At 37.9% G+C, this 10,504-nt stretch overlaps 1 protein-coding gene across 1 annotated transcript; it reads right to left on the bottom strand.

The window, feature by feature from the left end:
- Positions 1 to 808: 808 nt before the first annotated feature.
- Positions 809 to 5,917, bottom strand: LOC105439677 (snRNA-activating protein complex subunit 5-like). The gene is made up of 3 exons (XM_011668913.2): positions 5,745 to 5,917; positions 4,126 to 4,206; positions 809 to 2,729 (listed from the first exon to the last, which is right to left on the bottom strand). The coding sequence occupies exons 1-3, from the start codon at positions 5,832 to 5,834 to the stop codon at positions 2,442 to 2,444; spliced, it is 459 nt and encodes a 152-aa protein (XP_011667215.1). The 5' UTR covers positions 5,835 to 5,917; the 3' UTR covers positions 809 to 2,441.
- Between the last annotated feature and the right edge of the window lie 4,587 nt (positions 5,918 to 10,504).

The raw sequence follows: 10,504 nt of genomic DNA, 5'->3' as shown, positions 1-10,504 counted from the left end.
GTTGACTTTTTTGTTGGCTTTTTCGTGTTGGTTACATGTATATTATGCACAACCAGCTGGCCCATGTATTGTTATTTTTAACTAATTAATTAATTAACGGTCACCAAATTTTTAAAGTGGATCTGAATTGGTATGATCGTATGGGCTAAATTTCACACATTTTGGGGTCTAAAATTACATAGATAAGAATAAGAGCAATAACTATGCACTTTGAAGTCATTTGCGGTCTGAAAACAGAACTCAACTATCCCTTTCAGTCAAATTTTTGTCAAATTTTAAGAATAAAAGAAATCCACAGATTATTACCTTTTCATTACTCTCCAGTTTCTTAATTGTTTAAATTAAATTTCTATATCTTGTAGAGTAAGTGATTTGTGACAGATACAAGTATGAACATGTGTTTAAACCACCAAAAAGAACTTTGTATAAAGTCTCTTGTAAATAGTCTGGATCATTTGATAGTGATAGTGCAATCATGAATTATCATTATCACCAGTTTTGATGGTCAAATTTCATCTTAACATGAGGAGTTATAAAAAAGGATACTTGTTTACAAAGAGATTTATTTAACATTGTCAGCAATCAGCATACTTCTTTTGGTTTTTACAAGTTTATTCCTTCTCAACTGTAAACATGCATGTAAATCAAAGAGTAGAGAAAGTTATTAAATGCCACAATTATATACCAGCAGCTTTACTTTTGATCCTTATTGTTCTGTAAAGTTTTCTGAACCCTCCCCCCCCCCCACACACACACACACACACACTCTCATTTAGCATATCAGTCATTTAACAAAACTCCAGATAAATTCGAGACACCATATTTTCTATTTGATAATAATAATAAAATAAATAGCAATAAAGTAATGAATGGCATGATCATGCAGCACTCCCCCTCCTCCCTCTCTTGGGGGGGGGGGGGGGTACAAAGCATCTTGGCTATCCACCCAAGTGAGATTTATTTTTGGACGAATACCCAATGAGATGAGAGTCGTACCAAAAGGGTTCAAATTATCATGTGCGCCAAATATATGTCATCTCAATGACATATCTGGCAGACATTCACTTTGGCAAACAAGAGAACTGGTCTTTATACTCCCGACTCCCTCTCAAAATATTTCAGTATGAAATTAATATACACTGTAAGCCTAATCAATTGTCACACTGCATAAAAGGGAATTCAACCTGGTTCGGCTTAGCTTAGACACATCAAAGAATGTCATTACTTTTGTCTATTTGATTTCATTCAAACTGAACCATTCTGTTTTTCTGACTTGTCTCCTTTCTTTCAAAGTGATTTTCTTTCAAGGATAGGTTCTCTTTTAACCTTAAGAAGTTTAGTGTTGTCTCTATTGACATTTAAATACTTTTATCTTTTGAACCGGAATACATCTACCCATTCTCTTCATACTCCTAGCAGTTTTTATGACAGACAATGCTGCTTGAAACTTGAACAGGTAACACCCTTTGGCAAGAAAATTAGTTCCCTGAAGAAAAAAAACATACACAAGTAATACAACCTATCCTCTTATTGCAATTGTAAGGCACCAAACTTTATTCTTTCTATGCCTACAATGTATCTCTCCACAATCATCTCGAAGAATTCGATTTTTGAAAACAATTTTACTTGTGTTCAACAGACATAGTACAGGGCAGATATATAAGTCTGTATTGGTAATTGGAGCCTTATAATAATAACTTATCATAATATTCTGTTCTTGAATAGGACATATCACAGGCACTCCCAAAGTACCCTACCCTTGTGACCCACAGTTTCTTGAACAGTTCTGCATGAATCTTCAGGCTAGAATGGAGCAAACTTCTCAAAGATGGAGATATATCTCGCACCTAGATCATGCAAAGGTTATAGGTTATTTACTATCTTCATTGATATTGTACGTTTGTAACAGTTAATTATTCCCATAACAAATATTCAAGGGTTTGCCTACACACTTTATGCTCAAAACTCTGCTCTTGATCTCTGCATACAATGTACAGCATGCATATTCCTTTCTTACAAGACATAAAAACCCTCCTCCAGTCCCGACTTGTAGGATATTTAGTCTGTCATAAAGTGTCTTTATCTGGCTTACATCCCTTGATTAGTCCCATGACAAATGATCAAGGTTCTGACTCCATAATCCATACTTCATTCTCCAATAAGACTTGGCCCTCAATCTTAAATGCATCTTCCTTTCTTCATTCACGGTTTTACAGATATATAGGATGTAAAGACTTCCCCCTCCAATTGTTTAGGATATTTACTCCACATTCATCTGTCTTGTGATCTTGTCAATTCTGATTATTCCGATGACATCTGATGAAAGTTTTGCCTCCATACGTGCTTCTTGCTCCAAGAACAAATTGGTCCTCAACCTCTGCATTCAACCTGCATCTTCTTTTCTTTGGCCTGCATGATAGTATTCCTTTTGTCACCATGATTCAGCAATCTTCAAAATCATCTTCATAGTCTACTTCAGCCCTCATCTCTTTAAAAAGTTTTTTATACTCGGCTCCAATTTCATCTTCAACTCCTCCTTCATTATCATATTCATTCTCTTCATCAATGTCATTTTCCTCTTCCTCCCCTTCGTCTTCCTCTTCCTCTGTATCCATCTTTTCTTCAATATATTGTGCTTGACACATTTGCAGAATTGAAGTTGCTCTCTCATTGAGATCCTGCAGTGGTTCTTGATTGATTATCTCGTCGTCCATGTGTGGCTCAGAGTCCTGAAATTAATGTTTTTAAATCAATTACAGAAAAAATAGTAAATCATTAAAATTGAATTGTTCAATTTAGGGCCAAAGATTGCTTCATATAAAAGATAAGGCTTTAAGGGCACCTCGCTTCATGTACTATGCTAGTGCATCTATGTAGTTGAACTGCCAAATTGAATTTAAGTGAATATGGCACTTCCAAACGAAACAAACCTAACTGAACAATCATTTCATTCAGCAGTTCAGTAAGATAAGTTGATCATGAAGTATCATTGTTAGCTGTTACCAATTTTGATGTTGACATTTCATCTAAACTGATGGTTAGATTTTACAAATATCTTAAGAATGGCATAAAATCTAAATGCCATAATAACTTTTAGAGTGACTCAGTAACATAGTTGAAGGTTGATGAAAAATTGCTTTTTTTAGAATTAAATGTTACTTATTATATTCCTTCTACTGACATGCAAAAATCTTGAAAAAATTCTTCAACCACGAAGGTTTCTATGGTTTTCTTTGAAAGCATTACTGTGCAACACCCTCTAACTGTGATTAACAGTAAATTCTCCCAACCATTTTTGAATTTTCCCAACCATTTTTTGATGAAAAAATAAATAAAACAGGCTATTAAAAATCTTTTGACACTTAAATGACTGGAATAGTATGTAGAGCCAATTTATTGCCTTGTGACGATTTACATTCACCTAAAATGTAATTAAATTGTAATAATATAGTTGGGAGAATTAAGGAATCAGTCAGATCAGTTTTTCCCAATTTGTATCATTAATAATGGTCCGTTTTCACTCAAATTTTCAGACTATCTTTAATTGTACATCGAGCATTGAAGTCACTACCTAAGCACCACTTTCTCTCATCTGAATAATGATGGACTTTATTGAAATTTCAATTACAAACATGAGGGAAGTCTTGATTAGATCAGCCTGACATACAGCAAAAAATGAAATGGAATGTATTTGATAGGAAAACAAAATTACCCAAAATTGTTTTGAATTCTACATTGTAGATTTATCACAAGTGGCGTAATGAGCAAAAATTGGGGGGGGGGGCAGAAAGAAATAAAATGTGTATCATTTACAAAAAAAGTGAGAGAAAAAAAACCAGTAAATCATGTCTGTAAATCACTGGTATCGAATTAGAAATATACAATCTCAAAAAATGAAATGCACATCTCCCTTTCCAAACATCAATCTTTCTCCCTTTCCAAACATCAATCTTTCTCCCTTCCCTACCATCCCGACCCCCCCCCCCCAAACCCCCACGATCAGTACACCAGTGGTCATCACAAAGCACCACAGCATGTCTAACAAGGAAGGTTAAAATAAAATGGAAACTGTACAATATGTTGCTATGGCTGATTAGTAAGTTGGGAAATAAAATGACTGTTTACCTTCGTAACTTCCTGATCATCCTCACTCAAACTTCTTTCATGAGTTTTCCTCATTTGACGTCTTAAGACACGCTCCTCTTGCTGTGTTCATAAAATTCAAATTGAAAGTGACAATAATTGACATAGGATTAATAAAATACATGAATGTATGTTCCTCTAATTCCTCACCGTTTTCCTATTCCTCCTCCCCTCCACCTACTCCACATCACCATCATCATAATCTTCTCTTTCTTCTTCTTCTCCTTCACCTCTGTCTCCTCTTCTCCTACTACTTCTCGTTTTCTTCTTCGCTTCCTCTTTATTTTACATCTCCTCCTTCTTCATCTCTTGCTTAATCATTTTCTGCTTAAGAAGTAAGAGTGGTTTCAGGTCCCCCCAAAAAATGCTATATACACTGTAAAATAACGAGGAGTTGGGTCATATATTATAAGTAACATTACCTTTACAAATATACAAGAAAAAAAATTATTCTATCCAAGAAAAAGACAATCAAAAGTACTCGGTCAACCACATTGTTTGCAAATATTAATCGTTGTCGGAGCTCCCCAGTCCCCTGGAGTCAGGACTTTGTCTATGACTAGTCTAGTCTACAAGTATAAGAGCTAGTCTAAAATCTTGTTTAATTTTCTGACATTAGACATTTACTTTTAGGTCATATTTATTATTTAGCATGATATTGTCTTGTGACTCTCGTGAATGAATAATCATGATTTGTTTTCAATAACTCAAACCCTCGTCAATGACGATCAATGAGTGATTATTATTGGTAGTCGAGTCACTAGTATACTAGCGCAATGCACTGTGCACTGTGCGCCCTATGGGGCGCGTTATTTTTTTCTGTGGCACAGATTGGGGCATGGTGCGTGTTGAGCCTATGAGATTAGAAGTACGTTCTTTCCCTTCTGAATAGTGTCTGCACGTATGTGAGACTAGTCATATTCGCTAGCACATAGCGCTGCGAAGAAGTTTGAATATCCACCGCGAACTATGTGTTTAGATAACATTCCTCTTTGTTATACCTTGAATACCTTGAATACCAAAAGCTTCTGGAAGAAAGCCGTCTCCAGCTGCCAAGCTTCCAGGTCTTACTTCAAGGGGGGGGGGGGATGTCCCAGCTTCCGGGTCTTGCACCATAGTTGTTTTATATCTATATCTTGCTTAATTGCTGGGTCATATCAAGTTAGTTAAGTTTTTTATTGTGATGTTCTCCTTATTAACGTGCGCGTGCTGGCTCCTCTTCAGATTTCCAATTTCATTGTTGATGTTATGATTTTCAATACGGTAGTGGATTACATGTAACACTATTAAAAACAGACCTCTACTACTAGTACGTACACGACCACTATTATTAGTCTGTAAATCAAGACCCCTTTTTTAAAAAAGCCCCAATCTGTGCCGCAGAAGAAAAAAAACGCCTACGGGGGCATGCGCAACGAACGTAACTCAACGGGACTTTCCCCCGCGCCTCCTGCGGGCGCACGGAGCGGAGCTCTCTTACGTGCAACCCAACCTCGATCATCCCGACACGGTTATGAACACGTCGGACTGAAGAAAAAAAATAAAGCCACACTGGATCCTCAACTGTGACATAATGATTGTATAATGTTGGAATACGATACCTTCAAGCGATTGAGTTGTGCCCGAAGCTTCGTCTCAATCTCCTGTAAAGCTTTATCTTCTTGTCGAAGAACTTTAAGTTTAGCCAACATCTTGGGTTATCATCCACCACGACCACGGGTCGCGGTCGTTGTTGCCTGTTGGATTATGTAATGATTTAAACATCGAAATGGTCAAACTCTTGATAACTAATAAATAACATATTTGGACTCGGGTATAGAAGTTTTCATATTCACACAGGGCCTAAAATTACTATTTAAAAGAAGTATTAAATGAAAATATGCTTTCCGTCGTCGTTCCTAGTAGCAAAAGGCGAGAAAATTGTGTGGATTTTATGGGGGGGGCGGGGGTACTCGGATTTGGGGTGGGCCGCTCAAGCCTCGAAACCCCTATAGCTACCTCTTATTAGGGATCATATACGGGCATTTTTCTCGAAAAAAAGACCCGTTTTCCAAAAAATTCTGGTGTTTTTCTGGTGTTAATTTGCCTGGCAAACACCCCTAACACCCGTAACACCCGCTCTTGCGGACCCATTTTTAATTGTATTTCTTGTTAAAAAAAAAACATGTTTAGAGTTTTTTGTGAAAAAGTCGTCCATTGGAGCGGCACACGCCGGTATGTCCTGAACGTCATACAGCTAATTGGGTTTATACCCAATGTTAGCTCAGTGAGTTGTAGGCCTATACATCAAAAACGTATCATCTGAAGCTTATAGAGCAACTCAAATGTGTGGGTATTATGCATGCGAGGAGAGCCATTTTCGTGTGTTTAAAAATGCTAAAACGGACAAAAAAAAGCAAGATCTATGCTTCGGGAGCTCTACCCCCATGGACCCCGTGCCGTCAGCGTCATTTTTTTCTGCGGCACAGATTGGGGCTTTTTTTTTTTTTTAAAGAGGTCTTGATTTAACCCTAACCCTAACCCTAAACTTTCCCATAGGCTCAACACGCACCTAACCCCAATCTGTGCCGCAGAAAAAAATAACGCGTGCCGTCATAGGCGACTAATTGGGGGGGGGGGGCTTGCACAACAAAAAAGGGGCTCTTTCTGGAGAAAATAAGGGCACCTGTTCTGCAAAGGGGAATCTTTAAGCAAAAATATACAATTTTTTAGGCACTAGTATATAGTTCAAGTTCAAGTTTTATTTATCTGTCTTTCATAATACAATTTACAAATTAGACATGAATAGTAACAAGTTAACAGAGTATGGAGTTACAAAAGAAAGATGAGGTGACCTTGGTTGAAAGCAAGACTTGTGGATTTAAGGTCCCTCATGAGTAGCTTTATGAGTATGTCCTAAAAGAACAAACTCGTCAGATAAGAATAATGCATACATTTAAATGCTGACATACTAAACTAACTAACAGGACGTACGCATTGATGAAAATGTTTGCAATGACTCAGCCAGCCGCTGAATAAGCGGGGGGGGGGGGGGGGGGGGTAAGAGCACATTTTATTTATTTTTTTGGTCCCGAAAATTTGGTCGACCGATATTTCGTTCAGTTGGGATGGGGGGGGGGGGGTACGGTCCCAAAAACACACACATAAAAACATTTGAGGAGGGGGTTCAACCCCCCCCCCCCCCCCCTGGGTACGCGCCTGCTGGTATATACCCCTATATTGTGATTACATTATCAGGGATGATTTCCATATTTGTTTCTCTTTATACATCGTAAGATATATTGCTAGCATACTTTGCAGTACGTTGGGTGTGATGGTCTGGAAATTCATTTGCGAGCGAGGAAAAATTCGAAAATTTGTGAGGTCGCAGTGCGAAAGATTACAGAGAGGAAAAAACCCAATCCTGATGGGGTTATAAGCATATCACATTCTCATAACGGAAGACTAAATAACATCTTTGATAAAATAATTAACGCGAGCGAGCGTAGCGATCGAGCTTTGGGAGAAATTGCTCTTAGTCGCTTGAAATTAAGGGCACATTTCGTCCCTATTTTCACGAAGTGACGGTAGTGAGGAAAATCGTCACGCAAAGTGAATGCAATTTTTTTTCACTACCGTCACTTCGTGAAAACAGCGACGATTTAATAATGAGAGGAAAGGGGGACACTTATCGAAAGGGATAAGACACTTATTAGAAAAGAATGGAGCACGTTTCAAAGTACAAAGGCTAATTATCAGAGGTGAAAATGGGGCACTTCTGATTACACCTAAAAAAAGAAGAGGCACTCACCAGGGATGAAAAAGGCACATTTGAGAATGGTAAATGGGCATTTTTTGATGGAAAAAAGGCACCCATTAGATTTTTGATAGGGGAATTTCATTGTATAAGAGTGAAAAGGGGCCTTTATGCAAAAGGGATAGGTTCCTTATTAGAAAGCAAAGGGGGCGCGTATCACTGTTAAAGGGGTAATTATCAGAGGTGAAAAGGGGCACTTATCGCATCTGAAAAGGGACACTGACCATATATGAAAAGAGGCACTTATGAGAATGAAAAAGGGGCACTAATAATAAAGGTAAAACTAAAAAAAAAAAGTTATCCAAGTTAAAAAGGGGTAGTTATTAAAAGGAAGGGGCACTTTTTACAAAAAGGGTCGCATGTCAAAGCAAAAGGGGCACCGTTGAATTGGGCAATTATCAGAGGTGAGGACGGCGCACAGTGGGCCAGGGAGGAACCAAAGTGCGCCAAAACTCATGTTTGGGGATTTATTTTTTATAAATCCAGAGGAAATGTTTGGATTTCCAGGGATTTTCGCTTAAATTTTATTACCAACATCTTCTCTGATGTCTAAGCTTTAAGTTGATACCAGATTTGGCTGCCCGATTCTGCCCGTTATCATGTTAGAGCCGTTTTCCTTGCAACATTGCCCCGAAAAATGTGTTTATTTTGGTCCGCGGTGTCAGAACAAGTGTCACGCGCCCCCTCGCGCCGTGATTTATGACCACGAATCCTTCGTGATTCAGCCGCGGACCCCAAAAACCCAAATTTTTCGGGGCAATGTGGCAAGGGAAATCGGCTAGAACAGCGTATCAAATATAACATTCTACTACTCACCTACCGTTCACTAAATGGCTTTGTCCCTGAATATATTTCCTCTCTTCAAGTTCTTGTGCAGGTCTTCGTTCCTCCAATTCAACAAATATTATACAACAGGCGCGTACACAGGGGGGGGGGGGGGAGGGGGGGGGGGGGGTTAAACCCCCCCCTTTGGTATTTTTTTGTGTGTAAAACCCCCCCCCCCCTAAATTTCCCTAAAACCCCCCCCCCCCTTTTGGATTTTTTTTTTTTTTTTTTTTTTTAATAAAAAAAAAAAAAATAATAATAATAATAATAATCCCATGGCTGACCTCAAAAAGATGACCTTACCCCCCCCCCCCCAACGGAGCAAAATGTCAAATTTTCAAATTTCGATACCAAAAAAAAAAAAGTGTCCTCTTGCCTTGAAAAACTTGAAAACCTATCTAATGTCTGAATTCCTTAGTTAAGACGTAATATATTTCACAATCTGATGTAATTAACGTTGTTCAATTATATTGAATTATGTTAAATTATGTTCGTTCTCTGTAAATTCTCATGTACTTTCTTATGTGAAATGTAACCTAATTGTTAGGCGCCATAAGCATCTCTTGGGGTGGATATGTGCGCATTATAAATGTTGTTGTTATTATTATTATTATTACCAAAAAGTCATTTGGCGGACGGTATCTGAATTTCAAAGAGAAAATCACATTTCTAGAAAGTTCATTTCTGACCTGGCATATGACACCTCAATCAGGTAAAATGAGCAACAAAGTTCTGTTTGTTTAAAGTACTAGTGCTTGCATTTCCATTATTGTATGAAGAGAATTCGTTTTCACTGGCTGCTTGTCGTAGCAACAAACAAATTTGACAGCCAGCCATAGACGAAAGATTTCAAAATTGTGTCTCCCCCCCCCCCCCCCCCCCCCCCCCCCCGCTTAATTAGTCACCGGCTGGATATTTCCTCACAAATTAGACCCGACTCACAAAAAGGTGCTTTTACCCCCTCCCCCCCCCCCCCCCCTTATTCACCGGCTGGCTAAGTCGCCGCTAAATATTTTTTCACGAATTTGGTCCCCCCCCCCCCCCCCCCCCCCCAGGTCTGGCAATGGTCGGCCCAGTGAACTGACATGTACATTTTTATTTTAGCGCTTCTTATTTTATTTTTCTGTTAGTTTTTTCACGATGAAAATGTTTAAAAACAATATTTCCATACAACGAATCATAATGATGGAACCAAGATAACCCGGATGAAATGCAATATTGTACTTATATCGGACAATAATGGGTAATTGAACTTTAAGAAAAGATTTCTGTGAGTGGACGAATTCATTATTCAAAGCAGGGGTGTCTAAATATATTGCAAAATGTCGTTTCATAAAATTAAAAAATCTGTAGTGTTTATTTTATATTTCAAAGTTCCATGCATAATATGCAACATTTTGATTTGAAATCAAATTATAAAAATAATATAAATATGTAAAACTCGGTATCAGTAATGAATACTGTCTCTCATTTTGTGTCAGGTTGTCCCGTAAATTTGCTTGAATTCACCTGTTTTCTTGTGCTGACTTACTCATGAAAATGTGTTCTAAGTATGAGAAAATGCACATTTATTTCTTCTGAATACAACAGTCCTTTGACTTAATATCTAATGAATGTATTGTGATGTTTCAAAAGTAAATTCAAACTTATTTCCATCGATTTTAGAATGGAAATGTATAAGGTCTTCCTAAATGATCTTACTACGCCAAGGCATGCAAGTTGAGCGAGATGCCTCATGTA

Source organism: Strongylocentrotus purpuratus, unplaced genomic scaffold (genome assembly GCF_000002235.5).
Source record: "Strongylocentrotus purpuratus isolate Spur 01 unplaced genomic scaffold, Spur_5.0 spur5_scaffold_6, whole genome shotgun sequence".
Taxonomy (NCBI): domain Eukaryota; kingdom Metazoa; phylum Echinodermata; class Echinoidea; order Camarodonta; family Strongylocentrotidae; genus Strongylocentrotus; species Strongylocentrotus purpuratus.
Note: the sequence above shows the minus strand (reverse complement) of the source record. Positions and strands in the feature narration are given on the sequence as shown.

What these genes read in the sequence shown, in the direction of transcription:
- LOC105439677 (XM_011668913.2), bottom strand. Translation starts at nt 5,834, where the DNA reads ATGTTGGCTAAACTTAAAGTTCTTCGACAAGAAGATAAAGCTTTACAG. An exon ending in CACAACTCAATCGCTTGAAG is followed by an intron (nt 4,207 to 5,744) that starts GTATCGTATTCC and finishes TTATGAACACAG; the next exon opens with CAAGAGGAGCGTGTCTTAAG. An exon ending in ATGATCAGGAAGTTACGAAG is followed by an intron (nt 2,730 to 4,125) that starts GTAAACAGTCAT and finishes CATTAATTTCAG; the next exon opens with GACTCTGAGCCACACATGGA.